The sequence below is a fragment of the Lynx rufus genome, unplaced genomic scaffold (genome assembly GCF_022079265.1).
Source record: "Lynx rufus isolate CCGP_SWC_20201006 ecotype Redwood Valley unplaced genomic scaffold, mLynRuf1.p SCAF_4, whole genome shotgun sequence".
Classification (NCBI taxonomy): Eukaryota; Metazoa; Chordata; class Mammalia; order Carnivora; family Felidae; genus Lynx; species Lynx rufus.
This window is the reverse complement of record NW_025814856.1, coordinates 20,141,965-20,155,989: the sequence shown is the minus strand read 5'-3', so window position 1 is coordinate 20,155,989 and position 14,025 is coordinate 20,141,965. Positions and strand designations below refer to the sequence as shown.

The 14,025-nt window shown below is 58.3% G+C and overlaps 1 protein-coding gene across 2 annotated transcripts; it reads left to right on the top strand.

The window, feature by feature from the left end:
* The first annotated feature begins 6,466 nt into the window (after positions 1 to 6,466).
* DUSP7 (dual specificity phosphatase 7) lies at positions 6,467 to 13,793 on the top strand. Of its 2 annotated transcripts, XM_047096485.1 has the most exons (4): positions 6,467 to 7,060; positions 8,536 to 8,970; positions 10,837 to 10,948; positions 11,692 to 11,753. In XM_047096485.1, the coding sequence occupies exons 1-3, from the start codon at positions 6,544 to 6,546 to the stop codon at positions 10,920 to 10,922; spliced, it is 1,038 nt and encodes a 345-aa protein (XP_046952441.1). In that variant the 5' UTR covers positions 6,467 to 6,543; the 3' UTR covers positions 10,923 to 10,948; positions 11,692 to 11,753. The 2 variants fall into 2 exon arrangements, with proteins under 2 accessions (XP_046952441.1, XP_046952439.1); XM_047096483.1 differs by lacking the exon at positions 10,837 to 10,948 and having other exon boundaries at positions 6,477 to 7,060; positions 11,692 to 13,793.
* Positions 13,794 to 14,025: the final 232 nt, after the last annotated feature.

The following is a 14,025-nucleotide window of genomic DNA, read 5'->3' as shown; positions in this document are numbered from 1 at the left end:
TGCAAGATATAGCCCCCTCTTGTTATGGGGCGAATAGCTGTACATGCCTCCTGTCTGTCCCCCACCCTGCCTGTGTTGGCCCCCTGCCACCCCAGAAATGGGGAAGAGCAAGTAGAGCAAAGGCTCCCTGTGGACTATGCTTGGGTCTCCTCCTACAGGGTCCTGGAGCTGCAATAAGAGCCAGCAGGGAGCCCCTCACCTGGGGGAAAGGAGCTCTGGGTTTAGTCTGGGGCCCAGCCCCCTGCCACAGCTTGATTGGTTACCATGGGCCTCAGTGTCCCCGTCTGTCAAATGCATTGACAGCCTTTCCAGAGGTGATGCAGAGCCTGGACACAGAGCCAGAAGGGAACAGGATGTGAGACCGTCAGGTGTGCACCTTCCCAGTAAGCCCACAGGGGCCTGTGTGTGGGAGCTCATAGCTGGGAGTCCCAGGCAGGCACTACCGCCCCCCCTCCCATCTCCAAGGTTGCCCTTCCCACTTGCCCGTGTTTATGTGTTTCCTTCCCATCACCTGGGCCACCATGACTCACCCCAGGCCCAATGGGTAAGTGAGTAACTGGCTGGGCCTGCAGCCAGGCCCTTGGGCAAGACATTTCCCTTCCTAGGCCTCAGCTTCCCCACCTGTGGAACAGACAAGCCCTGGTCTCCTCACTGGAGAATCTTGGTGCATGCAGGGCAGAGGATGTGAAAGCTGCCATAGGATGAGGGCAGCACAGGGTGTGGCCTTTGTGCTAGGACAAAAACCAGGCCTGCTTGACATCAGTCCCAAATCAGCCCTGAGCAGAGAGCAGCCCGGGAGACCCCCATCTCCCTTAAGGGGGCCTTCATGCTGGGGAGAGCTTGGAATGGAGGGAGGGCCGGGCCATGAGGAAGGCCTGGTTGGGCCCTAGGACTCTGGGTGACCACAGTGGGACTCCAGTGATGAAAGGAGAGCTCACATAGGTGAAGTCACAGGTGAGGCTCCATGACTGGACCTGGTCTACCACAGATCCCCATGAGCTGAACTGCCCTTAAGTGGGGAGAGGGCAGAAAGTATGGACTGCACAGGAAGGACCAGGAGAAGGAGCAGACTCTGCTGAGATCAGGCAAGGCAGGCTTCCTGAGGCTGAGGCCCCTCAGAAGCTGGAGATGATTTCAGAGGGTGGGAGTATGGAATGAGGAAGTGTGTGGAAGCAGAGGTGCTGTGTCTGGGCACAGAGTAGGGAGCAGGAGAAGGTCAGGGTGAAGTGAGCTGGGGCTGGGGACAGAGAGGCCATTGCTGGTCTGGCTGTGAATCGAAGCCTTAGCAAATAGGCTTTATCTCCCTTGCCTACCACAATCAAGGTCATGCCTGCTTGGAAGGGTGTTGAGGCCAGAGAGTGGCTCAGCAGGAGAAAGTGCTGTGATTGACTAGTAATGCCTGCCAGGGACAAAGCATGGCAAAGCCCTGTGTTTGTGTCCTGTAGTCTCCCTCCTCAGGCTGATCCCAGTGGGCTGGGTATGCAACTGAGAGAAGCACACTCTCAAGTAAGCCACGGGGATCCACTTGGGGAGGGAGGTCGGCTGAGGGCCTGCTCTGCCACTGCTGGGTGGGGAGCTGGGAGAGGGAGGAATTACTTTGGCCTAGCTCCCCTCTCAGGTCCCAGTTGCCTTCCCTGCACACTCCCTGGCCCAGGGCAGGTGCCCCGAAACGTCTGAGCATGAATGGTGGGGAGCTGGCTCTCCTTACTTCTTCCCCTTTGCCTTCTCCAGGCAGCCTTGGGGGGTTTCATCCTGCTGGGTCTTGTTCTCTGCTTATCCTGGGTGTAACCCTCTCCCACCTGCTCCCCAGGGCCCTGTCCTCCCACCCCTCTGGCCCACACACCTGGGCAGGGCAGGGGGGGGGTGGGGGATGAACAGGCACGTGGCTCCCTAACACTAGCGCCGCCTGTCTGGGCCATAGCTTCCCCATGCTGCACTGCCATCACCCAAGGCCTGGCAGCTCCCCACCGGAAGGAAGGCAGCAGCAGAACGTGGTTCGATTCAGAACTTGTCACCACAAGAGATCCTAGCAATAGCCAATAGGACAGGGTGAGTCCAGGTGACTGGAGATCTGGGGGAGGGGAACGCGGATTCCCCCAGCCTGTAAGAACCCTTCCTGGCTACCTCCAACAAGAGTGGCAAGTGCCCAGACGTGCAGGGTCTGTGTGTCCATGTGTATTGTATATTTCTGCACACACACATATCTATGCCTGTGAGCATATGATACAGCATATAGTGTGTGTCCTTGCATGCGTGTATGTGCACGTACAAGCACAGGACTGCACAGCAAGAGTTCTGTCCAGGGCAAGGGAGTTGCCAGGGCCTTCCACAATTCCCTTCTGGCCCAGCTTAGACATTACCCGTTCTGACTGCAACTCACACAGGCACCCCACCAAGGGATGGAGAAGAAGCTGTCTCAAGTTCAGGGACAAGCAGAGTGACCCTCAGTCTGGGTCTCAGGCACAGTTGGCCTGGAGTACCCAGCCCTCTCCCCAGCCCCTTCTCAGATCTCATGGTGGGATGTGAAATCCATCCTTATTGCCAACTGCCCTCCTGGAAGGAAGCAGGAGCTCACCCTAAATTTGCACTAGCCTTCTTAGGCTAGGAGGGCAAGGAACTGACCCCTCCTGCGTTCCTCGCACTCTGGCATATGCTATTCAAAACCATATTGGCCCATGATCTCCCAGTTCGTGGGTTCAAGCCCCACATTGGGCTCTGTGCTGACAATGTGGAGTCTGCTTGAGATTTCCCCAACTCTCTCTCTCTCTCTCTCTCTCATGCTCTCTCAAAATAAATAAATGAACTTTAAAAAAAAAAAATGTTGGCCTATCTAAGAAATCCATGGGCACCAGTGGAAAAGGGAAAGTTTGCTTCTAAGATGCTTAAATTATTCTTGGTGACATAGTTCCTGGGTTACCAACCATGTAGATGTGTGTGTGGTGGGGGAGGGGGGGCATATCAGTTCATATCTGCTCAATTCACATCAAACATCCCACTGTCATAGCCGAGACTTGCCCTGCTGGGAACGCCCCTTCACTGTGCTTCTGGGGATGGATTATGTGCAGACAGGGAAGGTAGCTCCAAACACGCCTCATGGGCTCAGGCCTGGCACCTGAGGGGAACAGGGATGAGACAGATGGCAGGAGGAAGAATGGGCTTGAGGGGAGGTAGACATGCCATTGGGTGTCCAAAGGGAGAAAGTCTGGTGGGGGGTGTTGAACAGTGACAGTGACAGATTCCAGAGCAAAGATGGGGGCAGGGGTCCCAGGGGCACAGCGCAAGGTGGGTAATTCTAGCCTGGAGGATCAGAGGAGACCTCTCTGAGGGTGACACCTGAACTGGGATCTTCTAGAAGGCAGGCAAAGGGTGAGATCAAAAAATGTCCAGGCCAAGGGAGTAGTGTGTGCAAAGGCCTGGAGGTGTGTGGGAAAAAGGGACAGCCTTCAGAGAGCTCAAACACACCCTACCTGCAGTTCCTCTCCTGAGACCAGCTCACCTCCAGGGACCCAGACCTGTTCTGAGGGCCCCCACACTGGCCCTCAGGGAGACCCTGGTGAGGGGGAAGAGGGGAGGTGGGGCACCTCTCCTGGGGGCTGCAGGGAGGGCCTGAACCCTGAAGGGCAGGAAAGGCCACATTCCTGAAGAGGAGGAATGTCTTTGATCACAAGACCTTGCCCAGGGCACCAGGCTCCCTCTTCCAGGTACCCTTTCCCAGAATTCTTGAGGGCGGCTCACTGTTAAAGGGCAAGGCCCTGGACAGAGGTAGTTCTGGTCTCTTGCTGTCTGAACAAGGGCAAGTTCCTGCTATGCTCTGTAAGTCAGAGGATTCTGTGTTCCCCCTTGCACACACCTGCACACATATACACATACATCCAGGGCATCCCTGCTATGATCCACTTTATTAGCTGTTCAAGACTGGAGGCAGGGCTTCCACTCGGGAACCAAGGCTTTGGGCTACTCCTCCAAGCTGAGTGATGGGAGCCCACAACCTTGCTGGCAGCTCATACTGCCATACTAATTCTCTTCCACTCCTTTGCTTCTAATGTTACCCTCTTCTCGGTGCCCCCCTCATCCTATAGTCATCTGAACGCTGCCTCTTCTTACATCCCTGCTGGAGGACGCCCCCACCTCCTGGAGAGTTTCTCTATTTCCACACATCCTCACAGGTCTCTCCTCTAGCGTGTGCATGCCTCCTGGAAGAGTCCTGAGGGGAGACAAGGGAGCCATCACAAGCTAATGGGAGGGGTGGCAGGGCCTCCTTTCCTCTGTCCAGGGAGGTTCTTTCTCCTCCATGGGGGGGGGGGGGACAGGGACTGTGGGGAGACATTGGAGGTCCCCATTTCAGTTGTGTCCCCACTAGTGAGAGCAGTGACCAATTTTCTCCTTGGGCACTGCTGTTCCTGAAGCTCCAGTAAGCCCTCAACAAGCCCGCTGAGGAATGATTCACCAGCCAGCAGGTCCCCTCCAATGTGGGTCTGCTCAAGCTTCTTTTTCACTTGCTGCCTCCATCCCTGACAACCAACACCTGGACAGCCAGCCAAGGGCCCTACTGCAGAGAAGTACCCTCACAGCTGGACAGATCTGTGATGGGCTTGCTGGGCTCTTGCCAAACCAGCACTCTCCTATAATCTGGAAAACTGAGGCCCAGGGGTGAGAACTATCGTCAGTCACAACATATCAGCAAGTGACAGGGCAGAGTCTGGATCTGGGCTTCTCAGACCCTGGAAGCTTTTCCACAGGTCCTAGGACTCCAAGGAAGTAGGTTCTCCCTGCAACCCATCTCCTCCCCCCGCCCCGACAACCCTGGGCAGAAGCCAGAGACACGATTCTCCTTTCACCTCTCTGGTCACGGAATCCCGGGTGGTAAGACCATCTCTGGCTGCAATGCTCTGGAGTTTCTGAGTGTGACTGTGGGAGAGACCCCTGCTCCTTTGAGACACAGCCCTGTGGCTCTGGAAACCCTTCAACCTCCACATGGAAGACTGGGGGAAGTGGGGACTGCTCCAGCGCCGCCCCTCTTCATGCCTTCCTGTCAGAGGAAAGCTCAAATCCTCCGGGTTCCAGAAGCCCTCCCTTCGGCAAATCTCAAGCACCTCCGGCCCCGCCTCTGACCCCGACTCCCTCCAGCTAGGGGTAGGTAGAAGCTAGTGGCTGTTTGCCGACCAGACTCAGGCAGAGTGGGAGGGTTACACCGCAAGGAAGTTAGGACACTCCGCCTGCAGAAAACGGATCGGGCGGACAGCTGGGCCTAGCCGCTAATTCCCTCCCCGGGCAGATGACACTGGCTCGGTAGGAAAAGCGCGGCAGTCCCTGCGCACGCGCGCGGCTCGAGTGGAGCCGCTTTGTTCCAGCGCTACCTGCGGCTCCATTCACCTCCTCCGCCCCGCCCTCCTGCGAGCCGATACACGGCGCTCGCGGAGACTCCGCCCACTTCTCCGCACTGGGTGGAACTGGTGACGAGCCTCCGCCTCACTCCCCAACCACCTCCTTCGGTCTCGATTGGCCATCTGAGCGACGCACTCCCGCCTACCTCGAAAGTTGATTGGTACATTGGGAAGGAGGTTGGAGAGGGAGACCTGATGATAAAGGAGAGCTCCCCCTCCTACCCGCCCCTGTGAAAAAGTCACGTGGCGCTTCACTCGGCGCCTGTCACCTCCCCGCTTGTAAAGCTTTCTTAAAGGGCTCGCTCTTTCTTCCCAGGGCCGGTCCTTTCCAGGATTTCACCACTCTTGCCCGTGGAGTGTGGCACGGCCCTGGGTCCTCCTACTCCACCCGTCCCCTGGTTGCTGATTCCCCATCAGGCCTGCTGGGATGGGACCCCCTTTCAGGTCTCAGAGCCTGTAGCCATCATAGTGACTAGTCAGTTGCCTGAAACGGTGACCTCCTAAGCACAGTGCCTGGCGCGTAGTAGGCGTTCAATTTCCAGTTGTTGAATGAACTCGCTGAGAAAATGAATGAATGGGGTTGATAGAAGGAGGGGAGGTTGGCTCAGCGTGACGGCCCCCACCCCCCGCCCCATCTCTGGGGAGACTCTGCTTCAGTGAAAGTGGGGGAGGGGATGCTAGGCGCAGGAAGACCCTAGGGCAGCCCTTCAAGGTAGGACTCGGAAGACCTAGGTGCGCGGGCTTAGAGGGAAAGGTCTTGGCCGGGCACTCCAGGCAAATCACAGCCGGTTCCGGGCTGAGGCAGGGAGAGGGCCCGGGCAGGCGCAGGTCTCAGGACTCACGGGCCCGCCAGCGCGCCCCCGTACTCCGTGAGGAGGGGCGGCGGAGGCGCGGCGCCTTTAAGCCCCGGCGCCGGCCCTGCAGCCCCGCCCCCCGGAGGACGCCTCGGCGCGCGGCCGCCAGAGCCGCGGTTTAATTGGGGCTGTCAGGCCGCGGCGCGCGCGGAGGGCCGGGCGGGACGGAGGCCGGGAGGCCGGGGCGGCGGGCGCGCAGCTCGGCGGGAGGCGGGCGCCCGGAGACGCGGCTGGGGCCCGCGCGGCCGGGGCGCCGTCCCAGGGCAGGGCTGCCCGGCCCCTGCCCCGGGCCGCCCGCGCTCCCCATGAAAAACCAGCTCCGCGGCCCCCCAGCGCGGGCGCACATGTCGGCCTCGGGGGCGTCGGCTGCTGGGGACACCGGGGCGGGGTCGGATCCCGGTGCGGGGTCCGGGTCCGGCGCTAGCACCGGCGCGGGAGCTGCGACGGGTGCGGGAGCCATGCCCTGCAAGAGCGCCGAGTGGCTGCAGGAGGAGCTGGAGGCGCGCGGCGGCGCGTCCCTGCTGCTGCTCGACTGCCGGCCGCATGAGCTCTTCGAGTCGTCGCACATCGAGACGGCCATCAACCTGGCCATCCCGGGCCTCATGCTGCGCCGCCTGCGCAAGGGCAACCTGCCCATCCGCTCCATCATCCCCAACCACGCCGACAAGGAGCGCTTCGCCACGCGCTGCAAGGCGGCCACCGTGCTGCTCTACGACGAGGCCACGGCCGAGTGGCAGCCAGAGCCCGGCGCTCCTGCCTCGGTGCTTGGCCTGCTCCTGCAAAAGCTTCGCGACGACGGCTGCCAGGCCTACTACCTCCAAGGTGAGGGCAGCACTGAGACCCCTGTCCAGGACTGGGGCTCTACCGCGGCTCCCTGACGCCCCCGCCGGAGGCTACTTTCTCTCCTTGCGCTCCGCCTGCCCGGCCGGCGCCACGTCGCCCCCGGCCCGCATCCGCCGCTACCGGGAGCTCGGCCTCCGCAGTGAGCGTTTAGGCTAGCATGGGGTCGCCTCTGTGCCCCCTTCTCCGCACGATTCGAGGGGGCCGAACAAACTTTTCCTGGCCTGAGATTTCCTTTTTTTTTTTTTTTCCTCCCCCTGTCGTTGGGGCCATGGCAGCGCCCAGATGAGCCCCTCAGAGGAGGGAGATGTCTCCTCCTGGGACCCGAAAAGCGACCGGGCACCCAGATCCAGCTCCTCCGGTCTAGAATGCGTGTCCCTGGAAGACCTGGGTCAGGCTAGGGGAGTCTTTGGCAGCATTATCCATGCCCTCGAGGTATAGGGACCGTTTGGGTTGGGGTACCCTGGGCATCTCAGCATTGGTCTCACTACTTGGAGACACAGCCTCTTGGGGCACTTGGGGCAGGCCTATAAGCAGTGTCCCTTTCCCTGGCTTTCCAGGACCCCTAAATCCCCAGTCTCCTGCCCTAGAGCTTGTGGAAGGGGGAGGCAGCTGGGGGGGCGAGTGGCTGCAGCCGGTGTTTCCAATTAACATTCCAAAATGGCCTCTTGCTGGCAGCAGGCGGGCAGGCGGGGAGGGGAGGCCTGCAGCACCCTCGGGCGCAGGGCCCATGCCTAGTTGCAAGACGCTCCCCATTTCTTCTCTCTGTAAAGCCCCAGCAGCTCTCTCCCTCCGTGTTTCCAAGGCTGGGGGTCTTGTGTTTTAAGGGAGAGAGGGGGAGTTTGGGACCCTTTTTATGAACTTGCCTCTGTGGGGGGAAAGGGGCAACCAACACTTTTAACACTGCCCTTCCTAACTGTTGTGGTGAGGAGCAGGTACTGGACTCCCAGTCCGGAGGCCCAGGCCCTCTGTGCCTCTAACTGACCTAGACACAGCACCAGCCCCTGCAGTCTCATCTATAAGAAGGGCTTACAAACCCACAGGTGCTAGCCCGAGATTGGGTTGTCGGCTCTCCTTTACCACTTAGCAGTTATTGAGCACCCATGGGTGCCAGGTATGCATGGGAACTGTGGAAGATGAATGAGCTGGGGCCTGGCCTTAAGTGCCCTAAAGCTGGTGGTATGGCCGGGGCTGTGAAGCCTTATGGGTAAGGGAATGGAGCTCAGGCATGTTACTTCACCTCCTGGGGCCTCAGTTTCCCATTCTGTCCAGTGGGTCGTAGGATAGATCTAGAGAACACAGGAGAAGGTACATGTGTAACAAACTTTGCCTGGCCCACGTTGGCTGTTGGGTTATGGTGCTTGACATGGGCAGCTCTGGCATCGTTGGTCTTGTGCAGCCCATTGGTCTAGTGGCATGGGCAGTCTCTCACCCAGGGCCTCTCACCCTGGCCACAGGTGGTTTCAACAAGTTCCAGACAGAGTATTCAGAGCATTGTGAGACCAACGTGGACAGCTCGTCCTCACCAAGTGGCTCACCACCCACCTCAGTGCTGGGCCTGGGGGGCCTGCGGATCAGCTCTGACTGCTCAGACGGAGAGTCAGACCGAGAGTTGCCCAGCAGTGCCACTGAGTCGGACGGCAGCCCTGTGCCATCCAGCCAACCAGCCTTCCCCGTCCAGATCCTGCCCTACCTCTACCTCGGCTGCGCCAAGGACTCCACTAACCTGGACGTGCTCGGCAAGTACGGCATCAAGTATATCCTCAACGTCACGCCTAACCTGCCCAATGCCTTTGAGCACGGTGGCGAGTTCACCTACAAGCAGATCCCCATCTCTGACCACTGGAGCCAGAACCTCTCCCAGTTCTTCCCTGAGGCCATCAGCTTCATTGGTAGGTGTCGCTGGGCTCTGGGCAGGGTGGATGGGCAGGTGCGTTGAGGTGTGTACAGGACTTGGGTGTCACCCGCGCCTGACTGGGTACCTCTGGGCCTGTCGAGGCCTGTGTGTGCCCTGCATGTGCCAACATATGCCCATGGGTGAATCCATGCCTGCTGTGAGTCACCGAGGCCCTCAGTCCCCTGAGTCCTGGGCTCCCTGCAACTGTTGGCACCCCATGGACTTTAATGTCCAGCTTGTGTTTTTCTGGTTCTGCTGTTTGGGGCTCATCTAGCTGAAACATCACAGCTCTCAGACCTCCCACGAGTCTTGCTTGCTCTGCATCACGCCTCAGCACACATGTCTCTCCAGGAGGGGGCTGTCACGGTCCCTCTTTGGGCTTTGGGCTTTATTTTGTACCTGAGGGGGCTGAAGGGTGGCCCTGAAGCCAGAGGCCTACCCCAAATAGGCAGCTTTTGGAATCTGGTGACCCAGAGTGACTTGGTGGGGCACCAGATGCTTCCGGCAACCTATGGGGCTTGCTTGGAGTGTAGGGGCCCTCCCCTAGAGCATTCTGCAATTCTGCTGTTTGGCTTAGAGCCCTCAGCCCCCTACATCTCCAGCTGACTCAAGCTCCACAAGTTGCCTTATCTTTGACCTCCCCATCCTGCTTCCTCCATGGCCAGCTGGAGGCTGTTAGACTACAGGCCATCTTCCCGGCCCTGGCTCTTCCCAGGGTGTGGGGAAGAGATATAAGATCAGGGTGTACATAAACCCTTGGTTCTCTGAGCCTGGTGACCCCGTGTTTCTCCCCAGCCTCCAATGGTAGAGGGGAGGTGGCCTGGACAGTCCTCTCCTGCCGGCAGCCCTGTCCAGTGGAGGGCGTTTTGCTGTCAGCTGGGCTGGGCTAGCTTTAATAACAGGAAGTGGGAGGCTTCCCCGCCTCATCCGCTTACTGGGAACCAAAACTAGGTGCCTGGCTGGGAGGAAGGAAGGAAGCTGAGGCCTGGGGGAGGGGCTGTGACCTGGCGATGGGAGAGCTTCCCAGCTCTGCCCAGGAGAACGCTGCCGGCGGCGGAGAGGTGTGTGTATGCTGCCTGAGCATTCACTCTCCCTCACTGAGAAAGGGGAGGGGAAAAGGGGACCCCGGACAGACTCCAGGGGCTGAGCCTGGGTCATGGGTGTCTTTGTCCTTCTTGAAGGCCCCTCTGCATCTGGGGGTGTAGGGGTGGAGGGACACAAGTGAAGGAATAGAGGCCCAAGCATCCCCTAGGACTCAGTGGGACAGGATCAAGCCCCAGCCCCCACACTGTTCAGCCACACCCTGAGAGTTCTAAAAATAAAGCCAGCGGAAGCAGTTTCACTTTGGATCACCCAGGAATGGGTTTGGGGGCCAGGCGTTCCCCATATCCTGGTGTGTCACCACTGGAAGCTCATCTCCACCACCCCTTTAGCCCAAAGTCTCAAGGTCAGACCACAGGACTCTGCACAAAGCCCCAATATCTATCTCTTGCCCTGCTAGTCTTGCCCCTAGTCAGTCCCCGAATCTGGATTATGTACCTATTACATACTTAGCCTTGGGTAAGTATGGGGTGAGGAGGGGAAGCTCTGCTGGGCCAGAGAGGGTGAGCATCAGAAGCAGAACAGCTTGTGAACCTGCGTGTCATCTTGTGCGAGTGCACTGATTAAGCGCCGCCTTTGTGCCTGGCTCCCAGTGGTCTCAGAATCAGAGGTGGGGACCTTGAGGGCCCCAGAGAGCTGCCTCTTGTTAATCTACATCCTTGGCACAGAGAGAGTCAGCTACCCTAGGCCCAGGGGTGGAGGGATGACAGGACTGAGTTGTTCAGTGGCTTGACCAATATTTATTGAGCTCCTACTGTAGGTCAAGCGGAGGAGTCTGAGAGCGGCACCAGGGGAAGCTGGGTGGATTGGCGGAAGCTGGCTGGCTGTGGTGGGAGATGTTACTGATGCATGGGCCTGCCGGGGGAAGTCGAGTAAGTGAGGTGGGTGGGCTGCGCTTAAGCAAACCTCGCTTGTGAAGCCTCATGTGCAGCCTTCCTCCCGGGCCCTGGGAGGCTAAGCTGCTGGGGCTGGGGCAGAGCTGAGTGTAGGGCCAGGCCCCGATTCCCTTTTGAGGGCTTCCCTCGGGCCTGTTTCCCAGGAGACTCTCAAGGAGTACCCATGGGAGCTGCACCAGGAGAGCAAGCTCAGCCCCCACCACCAGGTCACGGGCTGACGGCATGTGCTGTGCATTAGGAGGAGCCTCTGTGTGGCCTTGGGCTTGTCACTTTGTCTTTGCATCTGCGTCCTCCTTTATAAAATGAACTTGCTAACCGTGGTGCAGATGGCCTGAGAGGACACGGGTGACACCCTCAGCACAGTCTGTGCACTCAGCTGTAGCAGCAGCGGGACTAGCCGTGACCACAGCCGTCACTGGTGCTGGTGTTTGTGGAGCCCTCTCTTGGCTCGGGTCCTTACAAGAGCATTGAGAACAAGGGGGCCCATTTTGTAGGTGAGGAAACCGAGGCACAGGGATGTCCAGTGACTTAAAGCTAACGCCACAGTCAGTCATGCTCTTGACCTCCATGCCAAGTTGCTGTCCTGCTCATGTTGGACTTCACCAGGTCCCTCAAGAGTCAGGCAGCACCAGCTAGTGGCCGTGCCACCCTCTGTGCCTCTGCTCCACCTCTGACTCCCTGGAGGAGGAGCCTCCCTGACCCATGCTTGTGTGTTTCAGACGAGGCCCGCTCCAAGAAGTGTGGTGTCCTGGTGCACTGCCTAGCAGGGATCAGCCGCTCGGTGACCGTCACCGTGGCTTACCTGATGCAGAAGATGAACCTGTCACTCAATGACGCCTACGACTTTGTCAAGAGGAAAAAGTCCAACATCTCACCCAACTTCAACTTTATGGGGCAGCTGCTGGACTTCGAGCGGACGCTGGGGCTAAGCAGCCCATGCGACAACCACACCCCCAGCGAGCAGCTCTACTTCTCCACGCCGACCAACCACAACCTGTTCCCACTCAACACCCTTGAGTCCACGTGAGGCTGGGGCACAGGTGGGTGGGGCCGGCCCCTCCCGACCCCCCTTGGGCCAGGTGAGCTGCCCACTCCTGCTGTGTCCGGCCGGAACCCAGACATCATCGGACATGGCCTGTGCCCAGAGGCCCAGGCTGGTGGGTGGCTGAGCTTCCCTCGCTGCCCTGGGGAGGGCGGAAACCACAGCAAGGCCTCTCTCTGCAGGACTTTGTGGAGAGGCCCTGAGCTCTGAGACACATGGCCCTGGGAGTCCAGCAGGGCCTCATCCTTGTCCCAGGACACTCCATCAGCCAATGGCCCAGCCGGTTTGGCTATTTTTTAAAGACACATCCACGGACCTGAGTTTACTTTTTACTTTTGGCAGGTAAATCCAAGCTCCCTGGAGCACGGCGAGTGTTCAAGCTCTTCTTGATTTTTCTTTTTTAATGAAAAGTGTTATTTTCAGGCTACATACAACAGTGGATTGTATAAACCAGTATTTCATCCCTTCCTTGATCCTGAGAGAGAGAGAGAGAGAGAGAGAGAGAGAGAGAGAAATGTTCTCAGTTTTGTTTTTTCTTCCTATTTCAAAGAGCAATTATTGGTTTTTGTTTTTGTTTTTAATGGAAAAGACAAACCCCGTGTTGATCTTGACCAAATGCGTTTTGCACATGTGTGAAGCCTCCGTTTCTGCAGCAGGTCCTTCTTCAAGGGGTGGCTTGCTGCTCTCTTAGTGTCAGACCCTCCCACCCCCAGTCATGCACACCCCTCGGCCCAGCCCCCTTGGCACTGCACTTGCCCGTGATGACCTCCGCAAGGCGAAATACGTGGGCTGCCCTGGGTGGCCTCTGCATTCTCTGCCCTCCAGCGGCCCCTGCAGACCCCCTGAGGCAGGAGATGGGAGGCCCTGCCGCTGCCCTGCTGGAGGTGGGGTCGTGGGGGACTGCCAAGCAGTAGCATTAGCCCTCTGGGCTCAGCCTGTAGGAGGGTCTGGGCCCCGGGCCCTTCCTATACGTACCCACTACTTCTGTCTCTCTCTCCCTGTTTGTTTGTGACTGAGAGTGGAGGCCCAGTGGCTGGCGGGGGAAGCTTCGGTGGTGGAGGCCCAGCCCTACCTCCTAGTTTCTGTCCCTCACTCTGGCTGTTGCTTTGGTCCAGCTCTACTCCCAGCCCCCTTGTCCCGTGGAAGCTTGCCCTGCACTCATCTTGCCCATGCCTTCTACTACCAGGAAACTCGCACCCGTTTCAATCCCAGGGCAGGGGCGGAAGGGGCGAGGATGGACAAGTGAACGGGGTGTGGGGCTCTGTCCACACCCCTCCTAGGATCCACAGAACAAAGCCACGGATTCCGTTATCCTCTCCAGTTTTGTTCCTTCTCCAGCCTCAATCCCTCCAGGTGTCAGGACTGCAGGGGCCCGGGGAGAGGTGAGTAGTCAGGCTGGGGTCCCTGAGCAAGCCGGCACTTGGCATGTGAGTGAGGCCATGGAAACTCTGCCCCACTGCATCTTACCTCACGGGGCGGTTTTCAGGGATTCTTTAAGGCAGCGGATTAAAATCTTGCCACAGTCGAGAAATTGACGAAAAGCTTCCATGCTGTACATGGTTCTTTCTCTTTTTTACTTTTAAAAAGAAAAACCCAGAAAGATGCATCAGATTTGTGTAAATGAGAGTATGCCAAGAGGGTGGCCAGTTTTGCTTTATGATCTTATGAAGGAAAATTTGTGACCCTACATATATATACACACACACATACATATATATATCCCGAACCAGCAACGGGACTTTGTTTATATTGCAAATAAATATTATTTTTTCTTTAAAACAAGTTGTGTTGTCCAATAAGGGCCTGGGCCCAGGCTGGGGGGTGGCAAGGAGAGTGGCTGTGACCTGCATCCCAGCACCTGCTCTGTGTGAAGTCCCCTAAGGCCCTCACTGGGAGAAGTGGCCAGGCCTTGGGGGAGGAGCGGAGGTGTGGCATTTGCCCAGCCTTCAGGCACTGCAGGCAGGGACCTCAGGGCTTTCTCTGGGATTTTGCTGATTGGTTGACAGAAGAT